Raw genomic sequence first — 20,538 nt, forward strand, 5'->3', positions numbered from 1 at the left:
ATGAAGCTAGTTTCTATTATTATATGTAGGCAAATAATATCTGTGCTATGTTAAACTCTCGCCTTCTTTTGAACATATGTTGATGCAGGGGCAAGCACATGGACAAGAAAAGCAGCACGGTCAGTATATGTGGGCAGTGAGTGTTTCAACTCAAAAAAGAGGAAAGAAGTAGGGGTAGACAGCAGTAGACCAGGAAAACAAAGCCGACATAGCCAAGTAAGAAGAGAATATTGCAGCCTCTGTCGGTGTAGAAGTACGTGTGAGAAAGACAGAGCCACTTGAGTCTGAACTTACCCGCAGCTATGGGTGATTTCCTCTCATCCAGAAGCTGAATGGCAGTACTGGCCAATACAACACTCTTGTTTTCTGATCCTAAGCCACACGCATAAAAGCACACACAAACACAACACACACAGGCACACACAGGCACACACACACACACACACACACACACACACACACACACAGTTCACGTCACAGTCATGTCATAATTCTTTATATTAGTTCTGACCTGACCACTAACTGGGATCCGAGGGTGAAACACTGAGCATAAATACCACAGAGTACTATTTCATGGCTACAGCTAACTGCCACAGTCCTGAGAGGCTGAGTGCATCCAAGGCAAGTCCGGCAAGTAAATAAGAGGCTTTCAGATCACTTGTATTAGCTGGCACTAATGGAAAGCCTGAGGCTGAGGACGGATGAGAACATAGTCTCTCTTTGGAGGAGAACCCATTTCTTAGAGTTAAACTGCATATGTGTGAGGTGCCTGTGATTGTGTGTGTGTGTGTTTGTGTGTGTGTCTGTATGTGTGTTCTGGCTAAGTCACTATGGAAAGGGCTGATCCTCATCCTAACATATCTTATTTCAACCCACAGCAATCAGTCCCGTCCACAAGAACACGGCCCAGAATTAATAAGAGAAGAAGGGGATGTAGAGATGAATGGGAAAACGTCCAAATATGGGTGAAAAAGGAACGTATCTTACTAATACCAGAAAATAGACAGTTTTATTTGGGCATTTAGCAAACTGTGATCTTCTTTTAAATTACCTTATAATGTGTCTTATAACTCTTGCCTGTTGTTTTTTCAGTAAACTCCCTGACAACACTAGTAAGGGTAACTAAAAAGTAACAAAAAATGTAAGTAATTAAGTAATACGTTTCCCTAAAGAGTCGGCTTTGGGGGGAGAACTGACTCATCATCTTTTCAACGTTTAAATTCACAACTAACCTGTGTTGAAAGGTAGAGAGTAGACAAAGGTACCAGGAACCTGTTCTGCTGCTCTCTTGTACCACAGGGGAAAGTGGTCTGCGTTGAACACCCCCTCTTTGTCTTCAGCTGTGAGGAAGTCTCTTGAAGCAGACAGGAAAACAGAGGTGATGATGATACAGAGGATGCATGCAGAAAACATAATACATACTCAGCGGAATCTTAAACAAAGTGAAAATCAACATGCTTTATATCTGTGTATACATACATACAGACCGAATACATATACTTAGCATACTTACTGGTTTGTAAGCTCGTCAGGCACCACAAACAGGTTAATTCTGGACAGGCCTGTTCTTGTGCCCAGGTAGGCTATCTCCACCCCTTTATCAGAGTTCCTGTGTAGTAGGACAAATACATATAGTAAGTTTGCTATCAGCATCATTAAAACAGAACAGAAGCTTTTACTATCCCTTTAGATTTTTAGTAATGTCATGCAATTATTACCAGTTAACTTATTACGTAACCTATTAACACTACTATTACCAATCCAGAGAGCAAAAATGATTTTTGACTACAAGATGGATGGAGTCGATAAAAAAAAACATCTTCTGTTTTCAAAGAGAACATGGAAAGAAGAAGAGTAGTATGGGTGACGCACTCAGACTTATTGAGCACGAGGCTCGTCCAGTAGGCCTCTAGAGGAGCAGTCACCACTGCGTCAAAGAGAACCTCCTGAATCAGCTCCTTGTCACCTAATAAGGCAAATATATATATTTTTACACAAACCAGACAAAACACATCAACTAAGCACTGACCATGATTAATTCTATGAGCAGAGAGAGGAATGGTGGGTTTGGAGATGAGTTATGGGTTAGATGAGAACTAACATTGTAGGTGGGGTTCGTGCCCACTGAGGTATAGTTTGATAGCCTCTATCTGGGACAGGTAGCGGTGCTCAGGGTGCTCGTCTGTGTTGCAGTATGTCCTGCAATAAACAAAATGGACTGTAATCACAATGCAAGCCTAATCATATAACCCAACTTTCAGTTACTTTTGCATTACAAGGCATCTATGATAAAAAAAATGTGAAGTATAACAAAAGGTTTTCCTATTTACAAGTATTAGTTTGAAAAGCATTTACTGTAATTTGTTTAGATGTTGGTTACCAATCCTGGTGACCACAAGTCATCAAGTGACACAAACCATCAAGTCAAAGTCTTACATATTGCAAAGTTATTATATAACTCTAGTACTGCAGTTAAATTTCTGATTTTGTAATTAGGAAGCATATTTAGGATAGAGTCCAAGCACAATGTCAGTTGAATAAGGGATGAGAATAACATTGTCAGAACGGAAACGTACAGCGGTGTAGAGATACTCTTACCATTCATCTGCCAGCGCTACATCAGGATGCTCCAAGTCATGAAGTCCTGTAACAAAATAAGAACTATATATCTCAAACTAAGTGAGCAAAAGCGCTCAATATGAACTCATAATAATAGGGGTCGGCATCTACACCTCAAATGCACACGCTCTTATACACACACACCAGGGGTGAAAAATTTCTTTTTTGAATGGATGTGACAGGCCTGATTAGATCAGGAAGAGCCAAGTCATGCTCAGAGGGCTCCGCATGATGGACATGTTTAGAGAAACACACAGACACAGACAGACACACACACACACACACACACCACCAGCACCACATGAATATTAACATGCATGAGGCTGGACATGAAAAAAGACACACAGAGGCACACATACACACTGTCAAGACATGGACAAGTACAACACACTTAAGGAGCCACTAAAGAAATATTTTACTTCCTGTCCAATTGTGGCTTTCAAGTTCATTATCACTACATTAATATTGAATGTTTGTGGTGTGTGTGTGTGTGTGTGTGTGTGTGTGTGTGAGAGAGAGAGAGTGAAAGAGAGAGAGAGAGAGACAGAACGATGTTATGCTACTTTATATATTACATTTTGTATACCCAATAGTATATAAAGTAGACTTCTATCTCAGTGCTGCTTACATGTTGATCAATAACAAACCCACAATATAATATAAAGGTCTTAAAGGAGCCATTCTGCATCAGTTCTTTTACTTGAGATACTTAAGAACTGTTAGTGGGGTTCCCTCTATTTCCTGAAAATGCCCTCAGCTATAGAGTGTAATTGTATAGTTGACACATGCTTCAAGAAAACTCTGTAGACGTTTGTTTCAAATGTGTACTGAACAAAATACAAAAAATGAAACAGGCGAACACAATAAACAAGGTAAGAACTATAATCACATCAAAGTATGGTGTGCTCTCTTGGCACATTAGCTTTAACTAAATTAAAGGACAATTTCTGTATGTTGAAATCTGGGCCCTGTTTTCACATATTTTGGTGTCCAAATGACTAGTATGTACAAAAAGCTTTTGTATCCGCGACCCTGCGGGTACCCTGTGGCTCCAACATAGTCCTTCAGGGCAAGTGTGCCCTTCAAAATTATGTCGACAAAAAGTGCTTCTTTTTGCCACTGACAGGCTCAGGCTGTTATCCCAGGTGTCTGACAACATCATGGAAAGGATCCCTACAAGCGACTCACGGTGACGCCCTTTATTTTTAATGAGAAGCAGAAGTCTCGCTCAAGGACAATTCATGCTCTGAAATCTCGTGAGAGTCCAGTTGTTAGCAGGAAGATGATGGTGGAAACGTGAGTCGGAGTTGGAGAGAGGAGTTTCTTGTGTTGGAGTAACATTAGGAAATGAAGTCTTGCTAGCAGCTCCTGTATGTACACAACAAACTCCTCACCCCACTTTTTCACCGTCATCTTCCTGCAACAACTCGCCTCTCAGAGTTTCTTGTCAAAAACAAAGGGTGCCACTGGGAGTCACTTGTAGGGATCCTTTCCATGATACCTTACATAACAGTCTGAGCCTGTCAGTGGCAAAAAGAAGCACTTTTTGTGGACATAATTTTGAAGGGCACAATTGCGTTGCAGCCACTGCAGCTGGTTCGTGCCTGCCGGCTGAAGTCATCTACTTTTTGTACCTACTCGTCATTTCAGCACCAAATTATGTGAAAACAGGGCCCAGATTTAAAAGTATAAAAATGATCCTTTAACTAACAAGCGCAAACAGCAAAACAATAACTTGTAATGGAGTATTACATACATATATATGGTATTATAGGTATAATGTGGTCTTACTATTTTTGATGAAAGAGGAAAAAATGAATGAAAGACTGAAAAGTGAGAAAAGCAGAGAAGGAAGGAGGGAGGATTTCCTACCTTCCTCCACTGTGACATTCCCTCTGAAGAAAAACTTCCCATGGCCTCTGGAAAGAGCTACCCCTAGGCTAAAAAAAAGAAAAGTTTGTCAAATTACAACACACCAGTTCTTTATTGTACATAGCCATTCTAAACTTTTTTCACTGCACACAGAATGTCTCCAATTTTCTTACCTGAAAGGAGTCCCCTTGATGTCTGTGTAGTAGTAGTCATTATGCAACACCAGGACACGTTTCTGAAATAAAAAAGAGATGAATAGTTCCATTATATTACAGTAGGCAGTACAATGGCGGTTTTCTGATTTGATTTCCTGCAGTCTGGCTCCATCTAGTGGTGCAGGGAGGTTATGATGTGGTTGGTAGTCAGCAAGACGACCTGTTACTCTGCAGGATGGATGTGGTTTTGCTGAGTATTTGGATAAGGATTATGAATATACATGTGTGTACATTTGAGTGTATGTGTGTGTGTGTGCATTTACATATTGAATGCTAAATAATCAGGGTAACGTATAATGCTTTTTACTAAGCTTTGAAAATGCAGTGCACACACACACACACACACACACACACACACACACACACACATACACACCTGAATGCCTCACTCTCTTTCTCTCTCTCTCTCTCTGATAGGCAAGCAGTAAAAAAGAATCACTGGGCTGCTGTCTCTCCCCATATTCAACATGTGCTTGGTGGAGATAAGGGGCTCACACACACACAGACACACACCAGTGCATGCAGAGCAAACAAAATCAGAAACAAAATCCCCAAGTCAATCCTGTACATCACTGTGCCAAGTGTAACAACCCCTTGGAAGAGTGGATTCTCCCTGCTGAGTATTTTCTCTGGCACGCCCTTTGGGACCATCAGAAAAGTGCTTGTTTGTAAATTTCAGAATTTTGAATTTCTCACCCCTTTGTCAACACTCTTCTTCACCTCCATGGAGAAGGTCCCTGTCTTCCTGTTGACCATGGCATTTCTCAGCTAGCAGCACAAAGCACATAGCAAATCTCAGACGTCAGATTTTTACTGTGAGGGGCACTGTGATGAAACTTAATGTAGATTTACTGCAAGTGTCTCACCGTGTCATCCTTATCCTCCCATTCCACCTCAGACAGATCAACACTGCTGTAGTTTGGCTTCCTTCGCTTCTTACCATCACCGTACTGGACACACAAAGACAGAGGTACTGAAGAAAATGAAACACAAAGCATATACTGCACCACACTAGAGCTGCAATTACTGATTATTTTCACAATCAATTAATCTATTATATATTATAACATTTTAATTTGTCATTTATATGTCGGAAAACAGTCATAAATGCCTATAAACACAACTTCCCAGAGCCAAAGGTGACATTCCCAAATTCTTTTATTTTGTTTAAAACCCAGTAGTAGTCCGTTTAAACCAGATAAAACATCATTTCAGGAGCTGAAAGCACCAAATAAATGACAAATGATAATGGACATTTTTTATTTTGTGTCACGACAGGAGAATGTTAGTTTAGCTTTGCATAAAGATGGGAAGCAAGGAGAAACAGCTAGTCTGTCTCTGTCCAAAGTAAAAAAAAACAAAACACATCCACCTACCAGCACCTTAAAAGCTCACTATTAACATGCTCTATCTCATTTGTTTAATTAGTACACAAAACAGGAAGTAACCTTAGTTATTAGTTAATTAATGTACTTAGTTAACTTAATTATTAGTTAATTATTGTACTTAGTTAACTTAGTTATTGTTGTTACCTTGTAACAACTGACTTCCTGGAGTCTTTCGAGTTTGCCAGGCAACCAGGCTAAGCCAGGCTAATTGTCCCCTGGTGGTAGCTTCTTACTTAACAAATGGATACGACAGCAGTATGGAATTTCTCACCTAACTCTCGGCAAGAAATAGAATAACTATTCCTTTGATCAACTGACTGTTTCAGCACTATACCAGCACTGATGACTTGTCCTTTGATAGTGAGCCTAATTTGAATTTCTTTAGAGAGGGATAACTAAATGTATGTGTTTGTGATTCATTGTTATTTATCGATCATTTAGAAGGAGTCTGTCTGATGTAGACATTAAATAAAGATGACAGAAGCCAGAGTACTGGGCTTAATAATCTCTACTATATGTACTGGGGTGTGGGCTGCAACTAATGATTATTTTCATTACTGATTAGTCTGTCGACCATCTTCACAGCCCAATGAAATGCACCGTACTGACATAATTTTTATACTTGAGAGGCTGAAATCAGAGACTTTGGACATTTTTTACTTAAAAAAATTACTAAAAATGAATAATTGATTATCAAAATAGTTGGCGGTTCATTTAATACTTGACAACAAATTGATTAATCGACTAATCGTTGCAGCTCTAGCGTCTACTCTATGTGTGTACTTGTCAGTCTCCCTCTCTGTTCATCTGCCAGTGAGGACAACCTCCCACCCCTCATTAGTTGTTAAACACTGTTCATTAACGTCTTAAATTAGACCACTATTAAACCATCTGTCTGTTTCATTGTCTGTTCACTCTTTTCCTCTATGCATGTTCTCCTAAATCATTGTTATCCCTCCATATCTCTCTGTTTTCATCCAGTGTTGCACCCTGCTTTGTCATGCTGCACCTATTCTCACGTTAAGCAGGTTCCTTGCTCTCCACAATCTCCCTCCCCTCCCTCTCCGCACTCTCTCCTCATCCTCTTGTGAGAGGAGTGAGTGAGTACAATAGAGTTAATCGCAGCCATTCATAAGCTGTATCTCTGTCTATTCACAGCACAGTGGAGGCCTGGAACACACTCTGTCCTCATCTACATACCACCACGCAGCCAACACACACGCGCAACACACAACTCCTCACCAATTTTTTTTCCCAATGTGACAACGAAATCAGTAATTGACTTGACATGAACTCAAGAGTTAGTATTCCTCTGTCGCATTTACAAAATAAATTAATACATTTGAACTTCAATCTCCGTGCCCTAAAAAGGGGTTGTTATGATAATAATGTTCACACTTAGTTAACTTGTTCCAGAGCATCTGAATGGAGCTGGAGATAATACTCACAAGTGGCCGTAGATCAGGATGGGTGAGGATGTAGCCATTGTTGGTGATTGCAAAGGCGTAGCCGTGAATGCCCAGCTAGGAGGATACACACACACACGCGCGCTTCATATGGATGCTTGACAAATCTGTGCCTAATTGTAAATCTGGGCTAATCAAGCTCTTTGTGTTTTACTGGCAGAATCTTTGTCTTTGCTGTGAAACTCACAGAACTGCACAATACACAGGGATGGTGCCATTCATCGACATCTGGACAAATAACACACTTTCAAATGTCAAATCCAACCAAGCTTCATAGCTACAAGTTAAAGAAATCGGTGGGGAACACTATCAGAATGCGTAAGTATGCACAGTGTATAATTTTCCTGTCATTACAGGACTTGAGGAAGGAGCCGTGAATAATCAGTGTCAAAACATTAACACAACCTGTGATTTATCTGCTATTGGGGTTGGCATCCAATTACTGCACTGTAAAGTTGGATTCCTGCTTTAGTTTCTTACTGACTTAGCATACAGGTGAATGGCACACTAACAAAGCAAAATAATGTGGTTTAACAGATAGAGAAGATACAAAAGATATCTAAGATTTGTTCTGATTATAAGTGTGATGGTGTAGAGGGGTATCTCATACAGCCATTGTGATTTACAATAATTATAACTAAATGATGTTGGGAGTGGTACCTTATATTTGGGGATGGTCTTGAGCAGCTCAGAGACAGGTACGTCTGTCCCAACCACCCCTAGTAGGATGCCACGGTTTCTCTGGAAGCACACCACATTACAAATATCCTTAAGTTGCATTTGAAAGGTTACATACATAACACAATTTCCATTTTATATCACTAATTGTAAATGGTGACTAAATTGTATTCATAACGAGGCAGTGTCGGTGGTTATAATGTGTTATGGAACATGGTCGTAGATTCTTGCCGCACATTGACATAAACTGGTATTACTATTAGTTATAAAACATTAAATCAAAAGGTCATGATACGTTATGAACTTTAGCGCCTAATACATGTTTGTAAGTGATTATAACAACTGTTATAATGTCTTATGGACGCATTATATCGTGTTATAAATATATGCAAGTCATTATAGCGATGACAATCATAGAAAGTGTTACCCACAATTTCTTACAGATCCACTGTTTATGATGTAAAAAAAATTAAATCGATATATATTCAATTAGTGATGCTCTACTGTATTCTAATTTGCAGACTCCTATCAAACTGAAATTAGTGTCCATCAGATACAAACATAATTAACCATTATTTCACAATTTGTGTCTATTGTCTCAAAACCGAATTTGGTTAGTTAGAAAGTAGTTATGCAAGAAGTAATTGCACAGTTTTTCAATTAAACTGCAACTTTGCTTTAGAAAACAACAAAACAAAATGTTGGGGAAACATAATGGGAGTGACAGTGAATAGGCTATTGGGTCTATAGTACTCTATGTGCACTTACAGTCTCGTTCTTGGTACTGAACACTGGCATTGCCACTGTGGTCATTAGAACCGGATCTTGACCGTCCTCCAACTGAGTGAGTCATGAGAGAAGAACAGTGAAAGGTAGCAATTGAGAGGGTAAGAAAGAGACAGAGAGACAGAGGGAGGGAGAAGAGGGAAGCTAATGATGAAACATTATTGTTATACTTACAACATACAGCACGTTGGATGGCATCATGCACATTGTATAAATCATTTTGCTTAGTGACACTCAGTGAGAGATTATCTCAAGCTGCATTTCATTCCTTAAGTAGTGAGCCTGATAGGAATTCTGCAGCCTAGTCATATTATCTTCTTGTGGGACCTACAAAACTTCCATGACATGTTTTATTCATGTTTATTATTTGCCTTAAAATGTGTTCAATCACAGGCTGCCTTTGATCTCTTGCAGAATAAGCTTATCCAAAGGCAGTGCTTCTAGTTTGGATCTGGGTATCTTCTCTCCCTAAAGACTGCAGGAATAATTATGATATTTATCTTTCCAGTGGCTGTCTGTATCTGACGATGATATCCATTAGAGATGAGAGCTTGACACTGTTATGAAGATACTGGGGGAAGGGTTTGCGTGTGGCAAAACGTGGTCTGACCTTGTCCACTCAGAGATGTCAAAACTGTCTAAAGGTCAGTCACTCACGCACTTTATGTTGAAGTCACTACATGTAATGGGTCCATTAAGTGCAATATGAATCCCTCGACAAAATCCACAATTGGGTTAAGTTTGATGGGGTGGCACACATGATCCATTTCAGCTGCAGCAATCAATGGAGAATTATTTTCTTTGACTCTGTTAGACTGACTTACGGATAGTACTACGGTAGTACTTTTTCTTAGGGAACTACCCCATTTTCCAATCCTCTTAGCTGGACATTACATGCCCCCTGTACACTCTCCTTCCGCCATCACTCACCTCCACCCCCACCCCCTTTACCTCCAGTAATAATAGGTAATGACAGGAAACTAGCATCCATTCTGTCTCCCTCAGACACTGGGGAAAGGGGAATTGGTGACTTGAGCTCAGACAACTGGTAATAGCAATCCAGGATGCAGTATTAGACATCAAAGAGAGAACAAAGCACACCTTACAGCTGCTGTAACAATGGACAGCCTCGCCGCTGGAGAACGGGATCGATGAAAGGACAGGGAAAACGAGCAGAGGCTCATCTAAAAATACAAAATCTATTTCTAAGCTCAGGTCTGTTGGATCATATATCAATGGTCTTTAAGTGTATGGACTGACATTTATTGTCTATCCACACAAACTGTTGTTGAGCAGTCCCATCAAATGTGTACTCTTTGTAATTCAACACTAATCTAAGATGGTTTGTTTTCGGTATATGTGCATTTGGTGAAAATCTGTCCCGCCCAGCTGCTCTGAGAAATGGCATAGTGTAATTAAGCAGAGAGCAAGAGCTACATGGAGAAAGGCAGCCAGCAACTGCATCTGTTGGATTCAAAGCCAACAGCACAGCTACAGAGGATCTGCACTTGCCCTACCCAGTGGTGGAAAGACCTTTAAACCTGTGCTTCATTATCCTAACCCGGGAGAAAAATGAAGCACACCCTTGAACCCTAGATAACTGTCCTCCAACGTGAGCATGCCCCAAGTCCCTAAGGGAGTGCTCTGTATCTAGAATTTGACTTATCATACAAAACCTGCAACCTCTAATGCAAGGTCAGAACTGAACACATTTGCATCACCATTGCCTCTGTGTCTTTATCTGTATCACTCAGAGTAAATGGGGTGTGTAAGTTCTTTCCCCTGCTGTGGGTCAGAGAATGAAAAGAACCCCTCTGGGCTCTAATACACTCGCTCCCCACAGACACAAATTCCCACACCTAACCACACTTACACCCCTTTAGAGAGCTCAGATACACACCCTTGCCTCGTGTTTGGTGTCTCTCAGGACACCTCGTAATCTAGGTTGCTGTGACAAATTGTGTTCTGGTGGATGAGGTGACCCTTGTTTCCTTGGAGACCAGGTTTTATGATGTTGGTGTGTGAGCCCTGGAGCCAAAGCCCCCTGTGGTCTCATGTGGGAAAACTAACAATGGGGAAAGAGCTGGCACAGACCTTACACACGTTTCTGCTGCACAGGTGCTTTGGTATATATGTATGTACTCTCTCAATTACCTAAATCAATATTTTGCACGCTTCTGCTTTGACATGGTGGAGTTTATTTTCATCTGTCATGACACTTAGAACATCTTACTACTTCAATTTTCTCATTTTCATCTTTCCCCATTTGTCTGTCTTCATGCTTTAGCAAGTATCGACCTTGTTCTTTGAATTTCAGTGCAAAACCCTCTTCTCAGCCTCACATCCTTCTTTAATTCCTTTACATTCTGTTCCCAACTTTCACTACTACTCTAACCCTCACTACACTTGTACACTTGTCCTCAAAGATCTACCCCTGCCCCCTGACACATTGCTCTTACCCCCACCTCCCTCCCATCATCCCTGCACTCCGGTGTCAGTTCATCCGACAGAGTGGGAAACAAAGCCAAATGAGCCAGAGAATGATGGATGAAGCCGCAGAGGGTGACGCAAAGTGAAACAGAGGAAGAAAGAAAGATACGCTAGGGTAGAGAGATTATTGGATTGCATTGAGAGGGATGGAAAGGAGAGATAAAAGATATGATGACGGATACATCTGGAAAGATGATACAGCCCATGAACATAAATACCACATGCTCATCATTTTCCTCACACTGAGCCAATCCCAAGAGTTTTGCTAACTTCTTATCTGACACTATCACCACTCAGGGTGTGCATGTCTTTCTGTCACTGTCTGTTTTACTTTCAACGGGCTGCTGTGTATGTGCGCTCCTCGCACCCAGGCCAGAGCTGTGCTGGGGTGATTAAATCCAAAGAAGCAGTGCAGATTCCTCGCTAATCCCAATTATCATGTCTGACAATGTGATATCTATTTCTGTTTTCTGCTGAGCCGCATCAATGTCAATAAGCTTGGTCTATCACACTAACAATACTATGTCAGACATATGGCCTGCCAGCTGTCTAATGGGACTGCTCTGTGCTCAGCTCATGCTGATGGGGGGCAGAGCACTCTTCTGTTCCGCCATCATCATTGTTATGATTATAGAGCTGCTTATCTCAGCCCACATATGATTCATAAAACACTGAAAAATAAAACACTGAAAACGATAAAAAAGGCATCAGTACAGATCATCCCGCTAGTCATTATAGGCTATTGGATTTTCACCCAGAAGATGACAAAACAGCTTATTCTGGAGAATTCCACCAAAACAAATAACACAGGCAATCTTGTTGTCACACACAAAATCACACAGGCAAAAGAGCAAAACGTAGCCCCACATTTACACACATGGTCACACTGCCAGCCCTGGAGACACTGGCAAAGCACGGCCAACATAGCATCACCGATGATCAATGAGTGTGAGCGTGTGCACAAACGTGTGTGCGTGTGCTTTATCAGACGTGCAGAGGAGAGCGTTCAACTGAACCGATGACAACCACAATGCATGGTTTGACTCAGGAGGTTGAGGAGCGACATACGACACTGACACACAAGAAAATGCCATGGGTCAGTATGGTAGTTAGTTCACCCAAAATTGTGCCGTCGTCTGGCAGAGATCAGAGACAAAAACGCACATGCACATGAAATGCACATGAACACACACCAGGCCTCAACACAGCACAATACAGTGATGACCTCAAATCAGAATTTTTACCTTTTGTGCTTGGGGGAGCTAAAGAGAACAGGTTAAGGAGGAGGGGAGGAGGAGAGAAAGGGTCAATACGCTTGTGGATGACTGTAAGAAAGCCTTTCAGTGCGGTTTCCACTGAATGGCGTGCCAGCACCAGTGGGCGCGTAAAGTCCACTGACACTGACTTTGACTGCAACTTTAAAAACAGTGACAGAGGAGAGCTTTATGGTTGGGAGGGTCACAGCAGAGGAAACAACACTTAAGCTGTTACTGTTGAGTCAGTGTTGGGTAAATGTACTTTGACTGTGATAAATGGAATGGGATAATGCAGGCAAAGAGAAACAAATAAGCAGAGGAAGACAGAAAAAGGTAAAATATGAGGAATATGAAGAGGATCGCAGAGAGAAAGAGTCCATTTCCATGCAGTGTTGATAGCCAGTAAGTATTTCTGCTAGAGGGCATTTAGGAGGACAAATGGCTGCTGTTCACTCTTCATGGCCAAACACAATAACTTTAACAAAAGAGAAGCATGTGCATGCATGAATACTATAGTATATTGCTACATACTACATACAATTACTACAGTATATAGATCCTATACTGTAGGTCAGGCATTATCCTTTGGGCTGTTTAAGCAATGATAATGTCTGTGCCAGAGAACTATAAAGCTGTGTATCGGGGATTTAGCTATGCATGTGAGTATCTGAGTGTGTTGAGCAATGTTATAGTGTGTGTGGTTATTCACTGCCATTTCATAACAGGTGTATCTGTGCGTGTTTGGCCAGGGTATGACGTTGAGAGATCAGATCAGAGACTAACTCACCAATGTGCCCCAGTATGTTCTACTCACGCTACACAACTCCCAAACACACACAGGAGGCTCATTCACTTAATGGTTCCATCTGCTGCACAGTGCATACACACTTTTGCACATTCAGTCTGAGACATACAAAAGCAAAACCCATTGTCAGGCCTCGACTCGCATTTTATCACTACTATTCACCTTTGGATTATATAGTTCATCAGATCCTGAACATGAAAATTTACTTTTATTAACACAAGCTTCAACAAAGTACATTATGGATGAAGTTTTCTTAGTAGAATAAGTTGAAATGGATAAATCGATCTGGGCCAAAAGTGTATACAACCCAGTGTGCGCGGTTAGTGAGTAGTGTGGGAACTGGAGTCCAGTGCCATGTGAGAGATGACGTAGTCAACTCACAGTGCTATCGATGTAGGCCTCAGTCCACACCGTGTCGTGCTCCTGGTCGATCACCTTGGGACGACTCAGCACATGGAGATACTCCATCACATTCTCTTGCACATCTGCCAATGTGGAAATCTGTGTGAAGTACCCTGTTAGACGAGAGAAAAGATGCTGAATTATTTAACTTAGATGCTTGCAAACAATGGAAAGTGAACAGGTTCAGTCTCACTTTGCTGCCCCAAAGCAAAGGTAAGAAGTGAACTGTTTCACATAGCAGGAAATGTTGCAATATTATCTTGGCTGTTTGATCTTTTCCAGGCCATTGCGCCCATCTTATTTACCTTGGTAAATTTAATACAGTATACAGCTCAATATAAGAATACAGTAAGGCAGGCAGCAGATATTTGCTTGATGAAGCAAATGGAAACTGGGATACATGTATGAGTAATAGCTGAAGAACTCCCTGCAGTGATATACAAGTGAGAGCAAACCAGCATGGGTTTGTGAATGGGTAAGTGGTATGTTAATGCAATAAAAAACTATCTCTGTTAAACCAAATGTGATGCCATTTCCTACAATGGTAATGCCGCCATTATGATGCTAATGTGCATGTGCAGGAGGGAATATAGTGTTACCTCAGCAGGGGGGGCCGAAAAGGGGTGAGGAAGAGAGGGAATCAGGACAACAGTAAGACAGAGGGAGATAGAGGACAAGAAGTGACACAAGAGAATAAGGGTAAAGAAAGAGACCCCTACATATCCACCCATCCCTAAAAACAGCAAACTGCTTTCATCACCGCAAGGCAGCCAAGGAGAAAATCATAGCTGGAGGAAACAGATTTTGGGGTCATCATTCCCGGCAACGACCTTTACACCACAGGGAGAAAAGAGTCTAGACACATCACACTGATCCATGAGGGATGTCATGCATCCCCCCAAATGAGAGCCTTAGCTGGGCTAAAACAGAACAGCTACAGTGAAAAAAGCTCAGCAGAGGCTGTATTTCGTCAGGCTGCTTAAGAAGGCCAGCCTCAGACGCCAGCTCCTCACCCAAGTCTACAGAGGACTCGTTGAAAGGAAACTCACCAGCGGCATCACAGTGTGGTATGGTAACTCCACCCTGGCTGAAAGGAAATCGCTGCAGCGGGTCATCAAAACTGCAGAGAGGCTTTCCAGCCACTTTCAGGCTCATGGCACAGGACATTAAGGAGGGAAAACATATCTCACTCCTTACTGACCTTACTGACCATATTTTCCTTCTATTTTTTTATTTATATATATACATTTTTTATTTACCATTTATATATATATACGTTTTTTATTTTCATTGCCTTATTGTATTTGTTAACTTTTTTAAAGATGATTCAGAGAGACGCACAAGAACTCCAATGTACCTGTACAGCAACATACTTGTGCAAATGGCAATCAACTTTACTCTATCGACCTGGAAGTGAACCTTGACAGATTCCTCCTTTTCATTCTCAGAGACATGTGAATCTGGCTGTGAAACACATACAGACTCGCATCACACACAAAGCAAGCTGCCTCATTCTAGCGGCATCGTTCATCACAGCGGTGAATGAAGAATGACTACTCCCTCTGGAAAGCTAAGGGCGTCCTTCGGGCTGAGGCACTGAGGCCAGGGAGATGAGCTGGGGGGAGAAAAAATGAATGCTCCCTGCTTTCAGTGACATGGTACACCTGTCATACATACGGGACAGGACAGCCATAGCATGTTCTGGTCAGGATGAGGGCATTAATATATTTTTAAAGGACCTTGGTTTGGATGATACAAGCAAAAAGACACAACAAGGAGATACATGAAAATAAAGGACAAGGTGGAGACAAAAAATGATATGAGGCAGAGCTACATGTATGTGAATGCCCTTACATCAGTGGTTCTCAAGTTTTTAAAGGGTTCTTAAACATTTTAAAGTTTAAAGTGTGTTTTTGATCTGCTCCAAACAGGCTTGTATATGTCTGCTTGGATTTGAAAGTTCATTTAAAGGTCTAGGCTGTAAAACTTAGAAGGATCTATTGACAAAAATGCAATATAATATGTGATAACTATGTTTTCAGTGGTGTATAAAGACCTTACATAATGAACCATTATAGTTTTATTACCTTACAATACAAACCTGTTTTCAGTGGTGTATAAAGACCTTACAAAATGAACTAGTATGTTTTTATTACCTTAGAATGAGCCATTTCTATCTACATATACTGAGGGTCCCCTTTACAAGGAGGTTGCCATGTTGAGCCACCATGTTTCTATAGTTGCCCAAACGGATAAACTGCTCTACAGAGTGCGTTTTGTCACTATGTTGAATATGACGTAAGAAAAAAAAGAAGTAGTAGTAGTAGTACCAAACGTATTATTTAGCACAAGAGCCGCGTGTCAGCCACCATAGCTCCTCCTACGCGCTTGCAAAGGGACGGGTGAGTGCTGAGTGAGTAATTAGGTTGCAATTCACAATCCTCACCACTAGATTCCACTAAAACTTACACACTGAACCTTTAAGCTGAAGTCTGTCGACCGTCCTCAACTGTAACCTAATGGGCAAAACTACAAGGTATATTTTGTATATTGAATCCCCAGCAAGCATATAAATCAGAACACTGGCTGAACGTAGTCTCAGGGTCTCTCATACATTGTTGATGGTAATATTCACAAGTCTTAACAAGGGCTTATCATTTCTCTTCTGTGGCAGTAAAGACAACACATGGACCTTCTGATAACAGTGCTATATTTAAAGCTTAATGAGATAAACAGGGCACAAACTGTGTTAACTATGATAAACACCTCGGCTATGACTATTTACTGACACTTTCCAAAGATAGACGCACACAGGGTGGTTGTGGCAAAGGAGGTAGAGCGGGTTGTCGATTAATCTCCAGATTAGCATTTCCATCCCTGGCTTCTCCTGTCCACATGTCGACACTGAACCCTAAGTTGCTCCTGACGGACAGGCCATCCATTGTCACTTGTGTGTGAATGTGTGTGTGAATGAGTGAATCAGAGGCCAACTGTAAAGCGTAGGTAGAAAATCTCTACAGAAGTACAGTCCAATTACCATTTACCACACCAGGAGAGCCTCTCGTAGTAAATTGTGGCCACAAAGTTGGAACCTATAGTCTAAAATATCATGTAGCATTTAAGGATTTCTCTTAGTCCAGACAATAATTACACAAATGTACTGTATGTGAACTGGGGTTTCCATATGTATGATATGTGTATAGAATATCAATTAATGGAATACACAATGTTTTATGAACATTCAAAAAGTGCTGTATTTTAGTGTCTTGGTCACAGGTTGTCATTTGTCATTTGATTGGTTGCCAGCCAAGACTAGTAGACGCTGGGGGAGCGAGAGGAGAGGAAGAAGACAGGAGAGCAGCTGAAGGCTTTTTGTTAAAAGTGTGACGGACAATGAATGATAACTCTCATCCCTGATGCCTTATTGTATAGTTTCTATAGTTTTCTATTTGTTAACCTTAATGAAATAAACGCAAACCAAACCCACTGCACCAATTCGAGTGAGCATCACTGAAGTGGAATGACAGGAAAGTTAGTCGAGCTCATCCAGGCTTCGGGCAAGGCCTGCGTCCCTTTCTTGTTAGCAAAGGCTTTTAGAAGCTGGTGCAGCCATAAGGCTTAGAGGTAATTAAATCCCCTAGACCAAAATATTTTACCAGTACTACCTGTGCTGTGATACTAGCATTTCCAGAATCTTAAAAATATTCTTTGCTCCACTCAAAGGGAATAGGGAGAAATGTTTACATAACAGCCTTCACCTGCTCATAAAACAGCGAAGAAATAAAAACACATTTCTGCTGTACTTATAGAGATGCTGTGCCTAGGGAGCAGAGAGAAGAGAGGATGTCACTGTCATAAGTCTGAATCATCATACGGCATACAAACAAACACACGCACGCGCGTGCGCGCGCGGAGGTCTCATCATCACCACTAACACCCTCAAACTGACTGGATGGGTTCTCTGGTATCACTTCTAAGCAAAACTGTGGGTGCCCTTGTCCTCTTATCTATACACATATACTCACACACAGCTAAAAAACACATGCACCCCACTCATGTGACCTATGGCTTGCCTGCCTTATCTACAGCAGCCTGAGGAAATGGAGCCAGACTGTCTCTGTCACCCACCTCCCAGCTAAATATAGAACCTAAAGGAAAGTGCTCTAAGTACTGAGACAACCATGACTACACACAAAGCAGCTGGAAAGTGGTATAACGCAAAGATAGTTTGGACTTTAGGCTTTGAAGAAGATGTAATGCGACAAATCTGGTCTGTGCAACTGGCACCAGCTGCCTGCTGTCACATACAGGTGCTAATACTGATGAGCACTGACAAACACATGTCTATGCAACTACATGCACGCACACAGATACGTTCGCCAAACACCCCAAACAAATCCTGAGCTCATTTTCACCCACCAGACGACAGCATGTAGCAACTTTCTTCAGCAAAAACAGATTATGAGGAGAAAAAAGTAGAATGTTTATGCATGTATTGTAAGATCCTACCTTTGTTAGCACACGCCATCCATTTCAGATTATCTGCGAAGGCTGACTCTCGACCAATCAGGTATGGAAATATGCGGACCTGTGGAGAATAAGCAGATAGCTTCCGTCAGTCATTTTAATCGCATTTTGATAGGGCCCACCACACCACTGTATAGAAGATAACACTGTAAAAGCCAGACAGAAGGCTGTGTCTTTATCTGCCAGCAATTCTCCGGCCCTTTCTCCTTGTTTAACAGTCGATTATGGACTCATGAAAGTCTTAAATTTGTCGTTTAGATTTTATTTTATTTAAAAAAATTCAAATATTTTATATTTATTTTCAAATATATATATTTTAATATCAACTCACAAAACTAAACAATTAAGTATTAACAGATAAGGGTTTCAAAATAATTATATAAATCTGTAATTAGAATGATGAGGTAAATATTTTTCGCTGAAAAAGCCAAATCCAAGCTTTATGTGCTCCATCCAGAGAATCTTCTAAACTCTCTGCTGCCAAACCCAATTTTTACCCGGCAGTGCTCCGTTGGCTCTAGCAGCAGGTGTAGTTGGCAGGTGTGTGTGTGTGTGTGTGTGTGTGTGTGTGTGTGTAGGTTGCCAGATTGGACCAGATGCAAGCCTCTGGGGGCACAGCTGCCATAGCTCCCATGCCTGCATTTTTCACTGCCTCCCCTTACCCTGACAGCACGTGTCTGTTTGTGTTTGTGTGTATGTTTTTATGCGCATGCACACACGCCTAGATGTTTGTCTTCATCTGATTTTGGATGACTGCTCTTAATAGAGGTTCTGAAAAATATAATTTGTATATAAATTTACCAATTCCTTTTTGAAGAATATGTCCATATTAAATTATATATATTTCATTATTACTGCATAGTGTCATAAATCCAACTCTTCTTATAAATTCAGTAGTCATTTTAACAGCTTTAGCTGACAAAGATTTCAACCACAGCCAGCTAATTCTAGGCTCTCATTTTGTAGTATGGGTATTTTATGTCTGTTGTCAACTGTAATGCGTTTAACTATGAATAAGCACAGTTGTCAGACTGTCATTTTTAAGCAGGCTTCGTTATCTAGACCATAATCATCCTCTATTCATGTAAACCTGAATGACATTGCTAGAGTGACAGATAAACACAACACAGCCGGTGTGATCGAAACCACTCTATGTAGGGCTATGGGTAAGATGTGTCACTGTGCGATTTTCTGTTTGTGGTTATGTGTTTTCCTTCACTGGTGGCCAAGACGGAGGTCAAACTACAGCGGACTAGTTATTAAATATGGAAGGGGTTTACAGCTGAGTTAAGTACAGTGGAGATTTAAAAAAATCTAGACGGGGCTCGAGCCACAGCATGCAATCTTCAACCTACTTGACTGCACAAATTCTACATATGCAGGACTAAAAATACACATGCATGCAAGAATACAAATGCACAACATACAAGTATACACATCTGCATATATCCATGCATGCACAGATGAATTGACACTCACATGTAAGAGTAACCCATGTACACACGGTTATGTCATTTGAAACACTAGAATACATGGATGCAAAAATAATTTGTTCATGCTCCTACATAAGATATTCAGCCCTCAACTCCATTATTTATTGATTTAATCTCCAGTGTAAACATTCTCACAAATGTTTAAAGACTGTAAGTACTTCGGTAAGGCTACATGTGTTTTAATATCCACAACAGGCACTGACAAAAGTAACAACAGGCTGTTATGGCATAAAATTGTGTCCTCTTACATTTAATCTTTTATGTACGATCTTTCAATATTATTATTATCAACTGTAGGTTTCTACCTGAAACCAAAACCACATCCATTAGGGTTGTAGTGATGATTCCTAAAATGTATTTGGTTTGTACTGCATATGGGCCCGGTGTGCTGAGGCTGATAATTGTTTCATTTGGGAAAGTATCCCTGTTTTGGATAAACAGATGTGTACTTTCTAACATAGTAACTGTTGCTAATCCTAAAGCTAAGCCACATATGCTGTAACGAAGCATTAAAAATAAATATTTTGAGGAGTATGGTTTT

At 40.9% G+C, this 20,538-nt stretch overlaps 1 protein-coding gene across 1 annotated transcript in view; it reads right to left on the reverse strand.

The window, feature by feature from the left end:
* The window catches only part of cacna2d3a (calcium channel, voltage-dependent, alpha 2/delta subunit 3a), a 125,553-nt gene that overhangs the window by 26,057 nt on the left and 78,958 nt on the right, over nt 1–20,538 (reverse strand). The window contains exons 11-25 of the mRNA XM_046055582.1: nt 18,487–18,565; nt 13,957–14,090; nt 9,007–9,078; nt 8,221–8,301; nt 7,543–7,617; nt 5,573–5,656; nt 5,403–5,474; nt 4,665–4,726; nt 4,492–4,559; nt 2,599–2,644; nt 2,102–2,199; nt 1,873–1,966; nt 1,514–1,609; nt 1,233–1,354; nt 295–372 (exon numbers count right to left, since the gene is read on the reverse strand). Of these exons, the coding sequence (XP_045911538.1) occupies nt 295–372; nt 1,233–1,354; nt 1,514–1,609; nt 1,873–1,966; nt 2,102–2,199; nt 2,599–2,644; nt 4,492–4,559; nt 4,665–4,726; nt 5,403–5,474; nt 5,573–5,656; nt 7,543–7,617; nt 8,221–8,301; nt 9,007–9,078; nt 13,957–14,090; nt 18,487–18,565 (1,261 nt within the window). The remainder of the gene's footprint in view (nt 1–294; nt 373–1,232; nt 1,355–1,513; nt 1,610–1,872; nt 1,967–2,101; nt 2,200–2,598; nt 2,645–4,491; nt 4,560–4,664; nt 4,727–5,402; nt 5,475–5,572; nt 5,657–7,542; nt 7,618–8,220; nt 8,302–9,006; nt 9,079–13,956; nt 14,091–18,486; nt 18,566–20,538) is intronic.

Source organism: Micropterus dolomieu, linkage group LG08 (assembly GCF_021292245.1).
Source record: "Micropterus dolomieu isolate WLL.071019.BEF.003 ecotype Adirondacks linkage group LG08, ASM2129224v1, whole genome shotgun sequence".
Taxonomy (NCBI): domain Eukaryota; kingdom Metazoa; phylum Chordata; class Actinopteri; order Centrarchiformes; family Centrarchidae; genus Micropterus; species Micropterus dolomieu.